Source organism: Malus sylvestris, chromosome 9, assembly GCF_916048215.2.
Source record: "Malus sylvestris chromosome 9, drMalSylv7.2, whole genome shotgun sequence".
Classification (NCBI taxonomy): Eukaryota; Viridiplantae; Streptophyta; class Magnoliopsida; order Rosales; family Rosaceae; genus Malus; species Malus sylvestris.
Genome location: NC_062268.1, coordinates 2,663,820 through 2,679,006, shown reverse-complemented (window position 1 = coordinate 2,679,006; position 15,187 = coordinate 2,663,820). Strand labels below are relative to the sequence as shown.

General features: G+C 38.6%; 3 protein-coding genes across 4 annotated transcripts; 2 read left to right on the top strand and 1 right to left on the bottom strand.

Annotated features, from left to right (window-relative positions):
* Positions 1–1,265: 1,265 nt before the first annotated feature.
* LOC126583630 (inactive LRR receptor-like serine/threonine-protein kinase BIR2) lies at positions 1,266–3,537 on the bottom strand. The gene has a single exon (XM_050248094.1). It carries the CDS (start codon positions 3,405–3,407, stop codon positions 1,605–1,607), a length of 1,803 nt encoding a protein of 600 aa, XP_050104051.1. The 5' UTR covers positions 3,408–3,537; the 3' UTR covers positions 1,266–1,604.
* Positions 3,538–5,123: 1,586 nt separating this feature from the next.
* Positions 5,124–9,436, top strand: LOC126583629 (uncharacterized). 2 transcript variants are annotated; one of them, XM_050248092.1, is made up of 5 exons: positions 5,124–5,262; positions 5,408–5,584; positions 6,360–6,413; positions 6,561–8,243; positions 8,755–9,436. In XM_050248092.1, exons 1-5 carry the CDS (start codon positions 5,245–5,247, stop codon positions 8,785–8,787), a joined length of 1,965 nt encoding a protein of 654 aa, XP_050104049.1. In that variant the 5' UTR covers positions 5,124–5,244; the 3' UTR covers positions 8,788–9,436. The 2 variants fall into 2 exon arrangements, with proteins under 2 accessions (XP_050104049.1, XP_050104050.1); XM_050248093.1 differs by lacking the exon at positions 6,360–6,413 and having other exon boundaries at positions 5,139–5,262.
* Positions 9,437–12,566: 3,130 nt separating this feature from the next.
* On the top strand, positions 12,567–13,332 carry LOC126583641 (uncharacterized). Its single transcript, XM_050248108.1, has one exon. It carries the CDS (start codon positions 12,567–12,569, stop codon positions 13,056–13,058), a length of 492 nt encoding a protein of 163 aa, XP_050104065.1. The 3' UTR covers positions 13,059–13,332.
* The last annotated feature ends 1,855 nt before the right edge of the window (positions 13,333–15,187 follow it).

The window sequence follows — 15,187 nt, the reverse complement described above, 5'->3', positions numbered from 1 at the left end:
AAACTAACGACATTGTCTATACTCTTTCAAATATAGAGGTGGGGACATTTACTATTGCAAGTACGATACACCTGTATTAAAGAGTCGTTAATATGATCGGTTTTGTACGGCTAAATAACGATACTTGTACTAAACATACACAAAAGCGGTAATGGCACGATGCATGACAAATCTTGCAGGATTGTTGCTGGATATGAGGGTTGGTCGTTCGGTTTTATAGCATCGATCGACCAGTTACTCACATCTAGTCGAGCACTCGAGAATTACTAGCGATGGCATTGGTCAATTACAAAGTATAATGGCCCAACTCATCTCATGCTAACTATTTGTCAATGATGAAAGTTGAAATCAAAGTGGTGCCGTGCTGAAAGTGGTGATGGTAGCAGTGGCCTAAGTCTACGGATTAGACTTGGACTGCCTGCCGCACACAACTTAAATTCTTAGTGGTATGAAGGGATCAGATTAGACTACAGTATTCAGTGCCTCAGACTATTTCTTTGCCACTGTGTTGTGTAATTCCAGCTGTTGTATAACAACACTCAACACCTCTATTTCTAACCTTGTTAGTTCGGGGGCACGAACGATTTTTCTACGAGTTTCTATCACTGCTTAACGAGAAAGAACTAGCATATCCCGGTTGTGTGCAACATGTACAGCCGCGTTCTTCTCCTGGCTCGACGCTGATCTACCTAAATAATTGTTAAACTGAAACCATCAATCTACAAACCCCATGTTGCTCCTGTACCAGTTGGTATTTAAAGTGATGTATAAGAACTCGGAAGTGGATACCAATTGGTAATGCGTTACCACTTCGGATATTTTCATCACTGAATGCACCTCCTAATGAGCATGTCTAAACAAGAAGTAGAAAGGCTCAGTCTGTATCGAATGGGTCCAGCTGCGCTGTTTCTTTGGTTCTAGCCTAGCACCTAGATCGGCATCAGTTCTATCAGTTGTAGTTCAGGCCTCTAAGCTATCCACCACTCTTTTAGCGAATGCATAAATTGATCATCAACATCTTTAAGAGTGCAAACAAAATCTTGTTTAAATCATAAACACAGTTAATATGCAAAGGAGGTCGTAAGAAGTTGAACACGGTAGAATCAGCACGCGACACAAAATCTTGTTTCAATCTGAACAACGAGAATGTGAAGGTCATGGTAGTCTAAGGAGTCCAGCACGATTCAGATAAACTTAGACGTTCTGAAATATTTTCGTTGTGTCAAGCAGTAAAAGAAATAGCACTTCAAAACAAATTGAGCAGATAGAAGGCAAGGATTTAACTGTTTGCATATAATATCTTACACTGGAACTTCCATTTTTCGATCTTTCGTTCCAACTTTCTACGGCGAAAAACTGGAAAGCATATTGTAAACATCACTGGATTTATAACAAATAGTTTCGTGGGATGCAGGACCTTAGGATGTTTATTGTATCATACAGCTAACTAAAAAATAGGGAAAAACCGGGTAATTAAAATAAAGATCACATCGTACCATCGTACCATTTACATATATGAACCTTATAATAAAACTTACCTGAATACGGAATTCTGTAACCATTTGTCATCTCTCTCCTCTTCGATTCGAGTTGAAGCTGAATCCTTATTCCGTGTCTGGCTTGCGAAAGAGCAATGGAAACTCGTCGTCTTGTTCCCTGAAACTGTGTTCTTTGCTCATACTCTTCAATGCATGGTAAACCTGGTACATAGACCACCTGTCCTTAGGCCGAGAAATCACACAACTACTAGCAATCTTCAGAAACTGCAAAATTTCCTCGTCATGCCCTTTTCCGATGAGAGCTTTATCGATGGCATCCTTGGTTCGACCAGAATTATATAGATGATTCACCCAATCCACAACATTACCCTTATAACCTTCATCAGCCGTGCTGACTTCGAGAGGCATTTGCCCGGTCGCCAGTTCCAGAAGCACAATTCCAAGTCCATAAACGTCCCCTTTCAGTGAAGCAACCAGAGTACTCGGATACTCTGGAGCTACATAACCGAGCTCTCCCAAATCTCCGTTAACGAAACTGCTCTCCTTAGGATCAGAAGCCGTGAGCGTTGCCAATCCAAAATCCATTATCCTAGCATCAAAATCCTCGTCGAGGAGGATCACATTGGAGCATATGTTCTGATGCATAATCGGAGGTTGGCAACCGTGGTGAAGCCAAGCAAGTCCCCTGGCAGCACCCAAACCAATCCTAAACCTAGTCGGCCAATCCAATCCCTCACCACTTCCGTGCAACAACGAATGCAAAGTCCCACTCGACAAGTACTTATACACCAAAAGCTTCTCCTCCTCCACAATGCAGAAACCCAAAAGGGGGGTCAAATTCGGATGCCTAAGCTGTCCTAACCGGTTCATCTCCAACCGGAACTGCTTCTCACCGAGCTTACAAGCACTAAGCCGCTTAATGGCCAGCGCCGACCCATCAGGCAGCAGGGCCTTGTAAGTAGTCCCCGTCCTAGTCGAAATGATCACATTTTCGGGGCTAAAATTATTGGTAGCCGCCATCAAATCCGCCAACTTAACCTTCACAAGTGGCTTCTGAAACAAAGAAACTTGAGTAAGCCTATGAGCCCTCAACTTTTCAGCCCAATCTTCCCTCGCAACACCATAACCTCCCGTCCTCCGCTGCTTACTCAGCCTCAAATGGTACCACCACCACAGCCCCAAAGCCGCCAGCAAAGACGCAGCCGCGCCAAAAACTCCGGCAGCAATTATAATAGCAAGACTCTTTTTGCTCAAGCCACCACACTTGGACCCGAGAGGACCGCCGCAAAGCCCGCTGTTCCCGGCAAAATCCGCCTTATCAAAACGGTCGAGAAACGAGGGGATAGCTCCCTTCAACTTATTATTCGCCACCGAAAACTTCTTAAGCCTACCCAAGCTAGATAATTCAAAGGGAATCGGACCCGTAAGCTTATTATCCGAAAGGATCAGACTGTTCAGATACTTACAGTGCTGGAGGCCAGGCGGGATCGGGCCTGAGAAGTCGTTCCCGGACAAATCCAGGGTCACCAAAAAGGGCAACCAATCGCAAATATCCGGCGGAATCGGCCCGGAAATAGCGTTGCTGCCGAGATCCAGATTCGTGAGGCTGCCGCAGTACTCTATCTCCTTGGGAACCGCGCCGGTGAGCTCCATCTCTCGGAGCTCCAGTTTGACGATCCGATTCTCCTTATCGTTCCAGCAGGTGATGCCGACGAACTTGCAGATGACTCCTGCGGTGGTGTTCCCGAAATCCCAAGACGCCAGCTTCTCGAGCGGATCATGCAGCGACTGCTTCAGCCCCCGAAGGCACCTCAAGTCGTCTTCGACCACGGCGTAAGTGCAGAAATGGGTGCTCACACAGCTCAAAAACAACACCGGAATCCAAATCCTGGCTGTACGGGAATCCATATCCGGCCAATTCAGCAGGTAACAAATTGTGGGTTCTGCTCCTTGAGGTCTGAAATGCTCAAAGGTCCGGACTTTTTAGTCAAATTTGCGCGTATTCTGTGGGGAAGAAGAAGGTAGGCTTGTAGAGAAAGCGAGGGCCATTGACTTCTCTGCGTCCCTGTCTGAAAGTCTGAAATTACCAATTTACCACTACATTCCAGGCAAATAGTTGCATGGAAAATTTAGGGTTGAATTGGATGAATCTCTGCGAAATGTGTGACTGAAAATTGAGAGTTGAAAATTATGAGAAATTTTTAATTGTGATGAGAATATGGATAGTACATCACATGTTTTTATGTAATTTGTCGAAAAAAATTACTTTTTAGGTTATTACTTTTTAACATACATATTTCACCATTTATATAATAAGACGTAGTGTACCACTTCGTGTACCGTTACATTGAAAATTCTGGAATTCTTTTAAATAAAATTTTAATCTTGGTTTAGTAGGCAGGTGTTTAATTTAATTAACTTTAATTGAGGGATTGTTTGACTTAAAGGGGCTGCCTGCTATACTACATAATGAACCGAATATGGTACTTCTTTCAATTATTTAACTAACTTCCAATTAGTTTCTAATTAATGTGTGTTTTATTCTTCTGTATTAGTTTGTCCTTTAGTGCCCAGCCAATCAGGGTTTGGGAATATGCATCATTGACTTTGACTGCCACTGGCTTGTAGATTGGGAGTTATTTTTTAATATGTCTGGAATACAAACGTATACGTCGGATATTATTTAGAATGACACTTGAAAAAAAAAATTTATATTATGAAATTCAGTGTCTTGGACCGCATTTCCGACACATTGAAATTTTTTTCCTTGATAGGATGGAATTTATCTTAGTATTGCTCCACCTATCAAATTTATGACCTTCTAGTTTGGTCATATCTTTATTTTTGTTTCATGTGTTTTTTTTTGGGTCAAATTTGTTTCATATTATAACCACTTGCGTTTATTTTATTCTTATTTCGTTGATTTCGTTTAACGTTGATATCATATACATGTACATTGATAATGTGTTGGTTCTTTGCATTCTTATTACGCGTACATCAATAATGCGTTGGTTCTTTGCATTCTTATCCATATAAATTGAAGTACTCTTCAAAATTATCTTGTAAAACAAAAACTAATATCAAGCTATTGAAATTATTCTGTAATATCGACAATATCGTGAAAATATCATCGATATGGGAAGAAACCGACTTACTCGCAATCTCAGTGTCAATATTCGGAAAAAAGAGGTATTATTGGCCGAAACTAATACGTGCACTTACATTTCTTTATTAACTTTTAACATTCAAGAAATAAAAACTTTTAAAGTAAAATAATCCTAATTCATAATTTCACTCTTTTTCGATCGAAGATCTCAAAAACAAATTTGACGATAACTAACCGACTCCTATAGTATGAATGCAACAGTTGAATCTTTCCTGGCCCAAAATATCCTTTGACATCAAAGCCCAATAAATAACAAAAACGAGGCCCAATAGAAGCCCAGTAACCCTCCAGCGGAGACGTGACCTTGACGGCGCGTTTACAGAAGAACCGCGACCCGCGTCGTATTAAACTGTCGGAAACAGCTTTATGCTACCGGTGGGCCCCCCAATTTTCCCTCCTCGCGCGCCTAAACGGGTGAAATGACCAAACTAACCCCCAAGACCTAACTGACAGGGGCACACGCAATACAGGCACGGCTTAACAACCGAAAACCTCCCCCCTTTTCTCTCTCTTGCTCTCTCTCTCTCTCTCTCTCTTACTCTTTCACTACTCTCACTAGTTCGTTGGCCCCCAAGAGAAATGGACGACGAGGCGCAGGTGAAATTCCCGACCACCTTCCACCACTACTTGTGGCGCCGCCACCATCGCCGCCTCAAATTTCAAATCTTTTCATCTTATTTTGTAAAATCGGGTGCTGATTTACTTTGGTTTGTTGGTGATGATGATGATGATGATGTTGCAGAAAATGGAGGCTCTGAAGAAGGTGTACGCGGAGATAATTCTGAACACGGCGAAAGAGGCGGCGGCGAGAGTAATGGCGTCGGAGCGCAAGGCTCTCCGGTACCAGCACGATCTGCAATTTACGAAAGACGAGGCGCTTCGCGTGCTTTGCCGCTTAAAGCAAATGCTCGATTCCAAGGTTTGCTTCTTTCTTATTTTTCTTCTTTTATTTTCCTTCTGAATTTTGCATCCTTGAAGCTTAAAGTTCTGTTTTTTTTTTTTTTTTTTTAACTAGTTTTGATGATCGGATTCCTGTTCTTGGTTGGAAAGAGGGGTTTTTTATTTGTCAAAACTAAATGGAATCATCAATCTTGAATCTTTGTGATTTGTTTGGATGGAATGAATGTGTTGGAATTCTGGAGGTTGTAATTGTGATTTGTTTTCGCGAAAGAAGCCATTTTCTGTTCTATTGAACTTAGATGATGCTTCACTTTCGAAATTGGGTGTGTAGACATCGAAATTTCGGTGAACATTTATTTCGAAATTGGGTGTCTTTTTGTGTGCTGTAAAAGCAGTTTTCTATTTCTAAAAGCGAAAGCTCTTTGTTAATCTTTAGATATACTGAACTTTGACGAAATGGAAGGTAGCAATTGAAGAATCTTTGTAATCTAATTTGGATGGAATGTGAGTGTGTTTTGATTTGAGAGTAATTGCGATTCGTTGCTATGAAAAAGCCTTTTTCGGGTATTTTTAACCTTGAAGAAGCTTCACATTTCAAAAAGCAAGAAATCCCTTTGCATCTTCTGTTCAAGCAATTAAATTTTCCGAAAAGCTAGATAGCATTTCCCAAGTGCTAACTACTTGTTCGACTGTCAATGTCGTCGTTTAGGAGTAAGCTCTTTGTTGATGTTTAATCAATCTACTCATTTTGAAACTTCTGTGATGCATCCATTATGCCTTGTCTAAATTTGCAGGGTTTCCTCCTTGTGATGTTTGGTTGTACTTGCGTCGTCTGGCATTGCTTGAAGGTTCTATAGATTCTCTTTGTAATATACCCATGTGCAAATTGAGTGATGCAAGAGTTTTATGTATATCGTATGGAATTTATACTGATCACTCACTCATTGTATTTACTATAAGTGCTCTTATCTTAATGGACATTTCAATTGACGCAGACAAGTGAAGCGGAGATAACTTCTTTGAGCCAGCAAAGAAAGATTGAAGAGCTTGAAGCGCAGCTCCAAGAGGCGGAGGATATCATAACTGATCTGAGATCAGAGTTGAAACAAGTATGGAGTGAATTGGAGAGGGTAAATAACAATCAAGTGAAGCCTTTGGACGAACAAATGACGAGGGAAGATGCATCATTTTCCTACAATCCGATACCTGAGCCTATCATACTATCTTCTTCAGCTACAGGACATGAAACTATTCCAACTTCTGGCCCGAAGAACATCAAAGCAAATAGAGGTATTGAGCATAAGTGCTGTAATGAAATGAAACGAAGTGTTTCTGATTTGGATAAATTTTTTGCACCTGACTCTGACCTTGCCTCAATAATCATGAGACCCAAGGAGCCTGAGCTGCTCAGAAATGGATGCACACAGAGAATTCGTGCTTTTGAAAGAAACTTACTTGATGATAAACCGCTGCCTTCTGGATATGTAGACAATAGCATTTGCCATGAGAAGAATGAGTTGGTCATCAAAGCAAATGACAAGGAGGAAGAAAAGTGTGGTTCACCCTCTTTTAGCGACAACAGCGTGGAAGAAGTTAATGGCCCATCTTTGGAAGAGACCAAAAGGAATGCTAAAGTGCACACATTACGAAGAAGGCAGACTGGATTTGGGAAAGCCAAAACCTCGGGCCGATATCGTCCTAGTGAGCTCATGAAATCTCACCAACAAACTTCTGTTCCTTCTCGTTGTAGAGTATATTCAGTCAATGGAAAAGATAGTTCTCAAAAAGAAGCTTGCATCCTGCCCTCTATCAAGACCAAGAATGTAGACATGACAGGAACTTCCAGTGGGTTGGAAGAAAGTTCGCAGCATAGTAGCTGCTATTTCATGGACAGAGTTAAGAATATTCCGAAGGGAAAAAGAAAAAGGAAAATGAAAAGTAAGAATGACATTACAACCTCACTCACGAGTACTGATCAGCCGTCTTCTGTTCTGTCCCGCTGCAGGACTTTTGCGTATTTACTTTATGGTGGTGTGAAATCTTGGGAAGATCAACCAATCACAACTGAAAATGCGGCTAAGATGAAGTCATTGCCCCGTCTGGATCCTGGGTTGATATTAATGAGAAATGATGTGGATCCTATATCAGGGTCAGCTAGTGTCACGGTGAGCATGAAGGGGATGAATAAATCTGGAACTGTCCAGGATGCAGCAGACAAGGACATGGAGTTGATAGATGTGCCTGTGTTGATGACGGAAAGTGATGGTATTGAGAATTCAGAGGCCCCGAATTCTGAACTCGACCTTTGTTCTGTTGATGTATCACTAATGAACTCCGAGTTAAAAACTGTCAAAGTGTCATTGATGAATTCTGAACTAGAACATGTGAATGCATCATTGGTGAAATCTGAATTAAATGATGCAAGTGCATTATTGATGAGTTCTGAATTAAAAGATGTGAGAGCATCAGAACAATCAAATGGATCTCCTAGTCGTGTGGACAACAGCAGACTTCTCAAGTACACATTCCAGAGGAAGCGCAAGAATTCCTCAAGGAACCCTGGTGAAGAGAGCACTGCTAAGAGGAGGATGGAAGAGAAGGAATGTGTTGCACAACAGCCACAAACGACAGATGAATTATCTAGGGACAGCCGGCGACTAGCTCAGGTTGCTCGACAGGTTGGTTGCCAACAATCCTTTTCTTCATTCCAAATTTGAATTGAAAACTGAGATAACTTGACCTTATTTTTCATATCCGTGAATTGTATTAGCACACCAAGGGCTAAGGTCACTGTGCACTGTGTTTGGGAAAAGTTTACTTAGGCTGGGGAGGAAAGGAGGTCAATTAGGCAATCATGAATCATGAACTGTGTTACAACTCACACGTATTTGTTAAATTTCATAGAGCAAAACAAATACAGTTGGATATTGTAATGTTCCATTGAAACTCGGGATCTTAGGTTGAAATGACCTGAAGTATATTGTAGAGCTTTAATCCCCACGGCGAGAACCATAACAAGATTGCTAAATAGGGGAACTTAGCCGGTGTTGTCTCCAAACTTATTTATGCTTTGATATATGGTTTGTCTGTGAAATCTTTATTTTTGGGGACTACACTCTGTAATCTATATGCTTGTTAAGTTACTGCTACGGGGTCATTGATCTCTCTTAATCTTTCATTTGTTGGCAGCTCATATCATTGTCTGGGAAGAGATGGGATTAAGAACCACGATCGGAGGTAGTTTTTGAAGGATGTTTTTCGACAAAAATTTGACAGACAATTGGCTGCAGAGTATCAGGGGAGAGAGAGGGGGCAAGAGAGATTTATGAATCTGCAGTAATGTCCGTTAATTCGCAGTTTTTCAATACTATTTTTACAAATCCAATACCGGTTCTAAAGCTTCTCCCAAGATGCCTCCAAACATTATTCTCTGCGATTTTCAGTAAGCATATTGCAAGCTGACGCTTAGAATCTTTTGTATCTCATTCTCGTAGCTGCTCGAACAAGTCATCATGTGAGTTAGGTCAGTTTGGTTATAGGCAGAGTGTCCGCCTGCTTGTATCCGATTCAGTCCCCTCGGAAAATTAGAGCAGTTTAGAATGATAACCACTTCACAGTGTCTAGTTTCTGAAAGTTTGGGCCATTTCTTGTTTACTTGATTCTTTTTTCTTTTGTTTTGGTCCGCAAAGGGTGCAATCTAAAAACCGATGCAATTCACTTCCAAAGGTCTGCCCACAGCATAACGAGCTGGTTTTTGAATTTCAGTCCGGTTCGGTTTTAGACAGTTCAATTTTTTTGTCCAAACCAAACCAGGTTCAGATTGACCGGTTTGGTTGGTTGGACCATAATAACGCCCACACTTGCGCTTGAATGGTCTGTTTTCATGTTTGGAGAGATTTTCTCATGTTATCAATTCACCACGTGGTAATTGATATTTGCTATTGGACAAACAATGTACTTTTAAAACACGTGACAATCAACTATTTAACAGTGACAATATCAAGACTGAATATTGATTGGACAAGAGAATCTCTTGTCTGTTGTGGACCTGTAGATTGAAATCTCTTCTTTCTATGAAAATTTGAAAAAACGCAGGAACCCAAAAGAACCAAAAGAATGATTCTCTGGTGTTGACAGCTGCTGCCACCGGCGGAGGGGGGGGGGGCGGTGGTTGTGATGTAATTACGGTGGCATGTGGGGTCGTTTTTCTGATGATGAAGCAATCAGGCGTGCTTTTTCGACCTTTACGTTAAAAATGTGATTTTTCGTTAAAAATGAATAAGATTAAAAGTATTTCGTTAAAACTTTATTTTGTTGCCTCTCCGTTACGCGGCAAGGCACGCTTTCCAAGTTCCAACTTCCGATTCGAGTAAAAATGCATGCGCCTTTCCTTACTACTTCTCTAGAATTTCGCCTAACTTAAGCTTTAATTAAATTAAATCAAATAATTTTCTTCTATTTTCATACAAGCAAGGAGAAGATCACATAATCTCATTCATTACTTTAAATTATGTAACGGGTGAGATGGAGTGATGAACATATTTGATTATGTGTAAGAATGTCTTAAAACCGAATATAAAAAATTTTGCATGGTTAAATCTAAAGTCAAGAAATTGTTAAGAATATATTCCTGCATGACTATGACAACACTCATATGGAACACATATTAAGAGAATTTAGCCAAGCTAAGTTGCCAAAATCAAGAAAACATTTGAGTGTAATTGAGGATATCCTCTATCATACTTACGCCTCACGTAAGAGAGAAATAGGAGAAAGACTTCTATGAAACGTGTTTACCGTTACGTGACGTTCTTTATCCAATAATACATTGTCATACGCAAGTTTTTCCCCCACAGCAATATCTTATTAAATCAGTATGCTACGTGGCAGTGCACATATCAATATATTATTGGACAAAAGACGCCACGTGATGGTGATTGTAAACCTATTTCGTATAAGTTGCGCTTATGATAGAATGAGTACACGTAAGAATATTTTCACAAACAGCTAGAAGACTAAATCCAAATTGGAGAACTCATCACATGGTTACAATGCAGGTTGCTGAAGGGAAGAACATGGACTGCAGGGCCTGTAGGCTTCAGTGGATATACGTCTAGATGTCTCCCCTCCCCGAGCAATTGCTTAAGTCACGTCTCTCTGATCATCACAGCTGCTCCCTGAAAAATTGAAGCGCACTCAGAAATCCCACAAAATCCTCTCCTGTCCAGCAACCCAAAGTCCCACAGATAAATCCCACCCCCCAACCCCTGCCCCTGTATATATAAACCAGGAAAGGCCGGATCTCTTCCATCTAATCATTCTCAGCAAACATTAACGGCTAAAGTTATTATAACTTCTAAAGTAGGCCTCTGTTTTTAACCGTTTGATCAAATTTCAAAGGTCCGAATTGTTTGATGAGGAGGATTAGGTGGAAGGGATCCGGAGAGGATCCTTTCCTATAAACCAAACCAAGCAGATGATATCACAATTTGTAACATCTGAGAAAATCAAACACGTACATTGATATTGATAGGGATTTTGCCACCTATGCAAATAAGGGCAAAATCACGTGAAATACTTGCAAGAATACAAGGATGTAATAGTATAGATGTCCATGCAATGTCGTTCTCCTCAAGGACTATTTAAATAATTTATGTAAAAACAATTCCTAATTAACTACTTAGAATTAAAACTTGAGAAAAGAGATTTTGAGATTGGGTAATATTAAAAACGAATTTTAACAAAAACTAATACAATCGAAGAAGAGAGTTTTAAAAACCAATTTATAAAGGCACTAGGGGTCCACCATCACCTAGCAATCCTACGAATTTCTACTAATTACTTATGATCTACACATGCCACTTTGAATGTTAGGTTTTCCTAATATATATTCTCTTCGTGATATTCAAGCAAGAATGTATATTTAACATGCAATCTGTCTGTGATATTCAGATTAAATATAAACATGCAAGACTCATTAAGTTTTATGAAAACATTTTGAAGAACCATGCAACCCCTAAGAACGTGATATTCGCTTTAGATGAAATTACAATTATCAATCACAAGAAGCAATACTCAATCCTCTAGTGATATTCCGACCGAATTGCATCCAATCACTTGTCTAAACATCCTAATGGTGGCCAGTCATCAAGACAATTAGATAGTTTAAAAACAGTGATCAATAATTCAAAGTGTGCATGCAATCAATCATAAGCAATTAAATAAAAATTACATATTCATGCTAAGGCTTAAGGCTTCGCCCTAGCAAAATGAATTAGTTACACATATTCATAATTGAAATCATAGAAAATATTATTAAGAAGAAAATGAATGAAAACACATTAAAGTATAAAATCTCCAAAAACCCTAGCAAAGTTCTTTGTCTCTGAAGTTGAATAATAATAAGCGTAGAGAAAAACTGTAGACGGCCAAGCAATATATTTGCTAAGCCATCACACAAACCCTAAAACATAGGTCTCTTATTCCAATTAGGAAACTAAGAAAAATAATAAAATATCTTAGAAAATAAAACCCTAATTAAACTAGAAGAATCTGCCATGTAACTGTACAGCCACGTTTTAGCCTCAGATCTCCTCCAAATCCGGCCCAAGATAGCTTGTTTTAAAGATCAGGACGTTCTGAACACATATCCAGAAGGCCACGAAACCATCTGAGATCATCTTGGGCTCCAAAAACGCAATTTAAGCCCAAAAACGTCATTTTCCAGCACCGCACATCACTCCTTTATTTTATCGCCAGAAAATAACCACTTGATGGAAAAATCCCAAATTTTGATACGATCAAGCTAAGTGACTCACGAACGTCCTCCAACTGGAATTACTCCAAAATTCGTCCATTTGGTCCTGTTTTGCTCATGAGGATGTCGAAAGTCCTATATTGAAAATACAATTCAAAGTATCAAAATTCTTCCAAAATGTTAACCAAAATATACTAAGAATATGGTAAAATATATAATATAAAATCTACTCATCAGATATCATATGGAGAAGATGAGAGAGGGTGGGAGAGTAAACACAGTTTTGTTCACAGCAGGAGCAGCTGTGTTGATGGCATGTTTGAAACGTTTTATATTAATGGTGTTTCTCATGGAGCATTGGCGGGCGTGGGTTTTCCTTCTACTCAACCTCGTCCTCCTAGCCGTTGTTTTCACCTCCATTTCTTCCAGGACATCGAATACTGATCGAAATCGCGAATGTGAAAACAATGCCGAAGGGTTCAAAAGAAATGAAGGAGCAAAAAGAAGAGAATATCGATGCCCATCAGCTCCTCAAATAGTTAAACGAGTTAAGGTATGTGACGATGAAGTGTGCAAGAGATCGGCGAGCGGTGGCGGCGAGAGCGAGCAAGAGCGGGTTGAAGACGATACGGAGGAGGAGGAGGTTAGGAAGCTGTCGAAGGAGGATTTGAATGAGAGAGTGGAAGCCTTCATCGTTATGTTCCGGCAGCATTTGGTTTCCGATTCAAGGAATTAAGGTTGTAGGGTTTAGGGTTTATAAACCAGCACTCTGATTTATAAACCTGTAGTCTGTTTTAGTTTGTGTAATAAATGGGGGGTTTACCGGTTTAGGGTCTGATATACATTGTCAAAACTTGGGGATGAAGTTCAGTTTGACGCCCAAATATTCAAACTATGTGTGTTTTTCTTATGGGATACTTTGGATGCGGTACTTAATCCTTAACATTATTTGATTAAAATCTTAATAGTATTCAAAGTTTGATCTAGGTCCCTTAACTTTGTACACCTCATTATATTACTATTAATACTTATATTTTTATAGTTTTGACATTAATTATTTGATATTTTATGAGATTTATAATTTTATAAATTTAAAATCGCTCATTATAATACTATTCGAAACAGTTACAATAAAAAAATTCAAACATTTTGATTGAATAAATGGATAAAAACTATGTAAAAATAAGAAATAATAAATGGCAAAAGAATGTATCCATAGTGTTAAAAAATTGGTACATTTTACAAAAAAATTGGTACATTTCACATATAACAAAGTGCTACATTAATAAAGAAGAATGGGTACATTATAAATAAATTAGGGTACAGATAAAAGATTAAAAAAATTATGAGTACAAATGAATTTTTAAAATATATAGGAGCTAAAAGAAATTAATACATGGGTACAAAATAAAACTAAAAAGAAAATACTACAAATTTAGAAAAATGTTGCAAATTAAAAGTGGGTACAAACTAAAAATATAAATACATGATACAAAGTTTAGGCATAAAACATAAATATACCATATGTAATTTTTCTATCATTGATTAAATATACAATGTCACGTGACGGTATACACATGGGTACAAACATAAATAAAACTTTAAAAAATATGGGCACAAAGAGAAACTAATATATGGGTACAAATTAAAAATGAAAAGAAAATTGGTACAAATTGAAAAATATTTGCAAATTAAAAATAAAAATATATGATAACAAATTTAGCCATAAATATAAATATACTAATTGTAACATTTTTAACACTAAAGGAATATATTTTAAAAATAAAAATGTTTTATTAATCAAATAATTAATGATGTTATTAATACCCAATGACCTTGATCAAAAAATTAAAAATGAATAGAATTTTAATTAATAGAATAACAAAAAGAAGGATGTGAACCTAATTTCTCATTTTCTTATTATATTATAACTTGTAAAGAGACTTGCATGTATCCAACGTATATTTTGTATTTACGTTTTATCTTACGCGATGAAAACGTTTTTTCATGTAAGAGATCAAATAAAAACGTTTTCTCATGAAAAAAATCACTTAAAAAGAAATATAGATACGAACCCGAGCCCGTGATACATGGGTAGCAACAATAACAAATGAATTAACAAGGTTATTTTTCCCACCCAAACAAACTTCCAAACACTTGACAAGGTATTCAACTCCTATGAAGATGGGTGCTATAATGGGAGGGTAAGATCGTCATTTTACGCGTAAAGATTGGAAAACGAATCAAATGGTCCCCAAGGAAGGAAGGTTGAGGAGTAGGCATCTCATTATAGTTTGAGGTAGAAAGCTATCTGCAAAGACTATAATCGCATACACTTCTCCCGCTAGAATGTCTCAAACCCATGAAAACAAGAAGAATTTAATTAAAATACGTCAAAATCCAGCTTCCAAAGGATAAGTGTGGATCAAATTAATTCCGATCCGCCAGTTCAAATCTACAAGGTACATTGAGGCCACAAAAGGTCAAAGTGCATAAGATTTGAACTCTAGGCCAGCCTGCACCAATGACGAAAAATGTAACTTTCGTTTGTTTTTATATGGTTATATTGAAAGTTTCGAACTCTGAATCTAACCTATTTTTACTGATCACCGTACTCATTCATACCACCTAACCTATTTTTGCATGCCATATACTTCATGTGCTTGTACAATAAATCCAAACGTACAAGTCACTGGCGTCATTACTACTTTGGACCCCATTATCCATGCTCCCACATGGACTGATGGTGAGACGATCTACATTTTGGAGTTTTATTTTGGCCATTAATCTTTACTAGGAGTTGGGACAACAACTTATCACATATAAACCAAAAGAGCTCAGTGGTTGGTGAGTCGTCGGCCTCAC

Excerpts from the sequence above, each read along its gene's own strand:
- LOC126583630 (XM_050248094.1), bottom strand. The coding sequence starts at position 3,407 with ATGGATTCCCGTACAGCCAGGATTTGGATTCCGGTGTTGTTTTTGAGC.
- LOC126583629 (XM_050248092.1), top strand. Across the intron at positions 6,414-6,560 it reads TCGTCTGGCATTGCTTGAAG|ACAAGTGAAGCGGAGATAAC; the intron begins GTTCTATAGATT and ends CAATTGACGCAG. Across the intron at positions 8,244-8,754 it reads TAGCTCAGGTTGCTCGACAG|CTCATATCATTGTCTGGGAA; the intron begins GTTGGTTGCCAA and ends ATTTGTTGGCAG.
- LOC126583641 (XM_050248108.1), top strand. The coding sequence starts at position 12,567 with ATGGAGAAGATGAGAGAGGGTGGGAGAGTAAACACAGTTTTGTTCACA.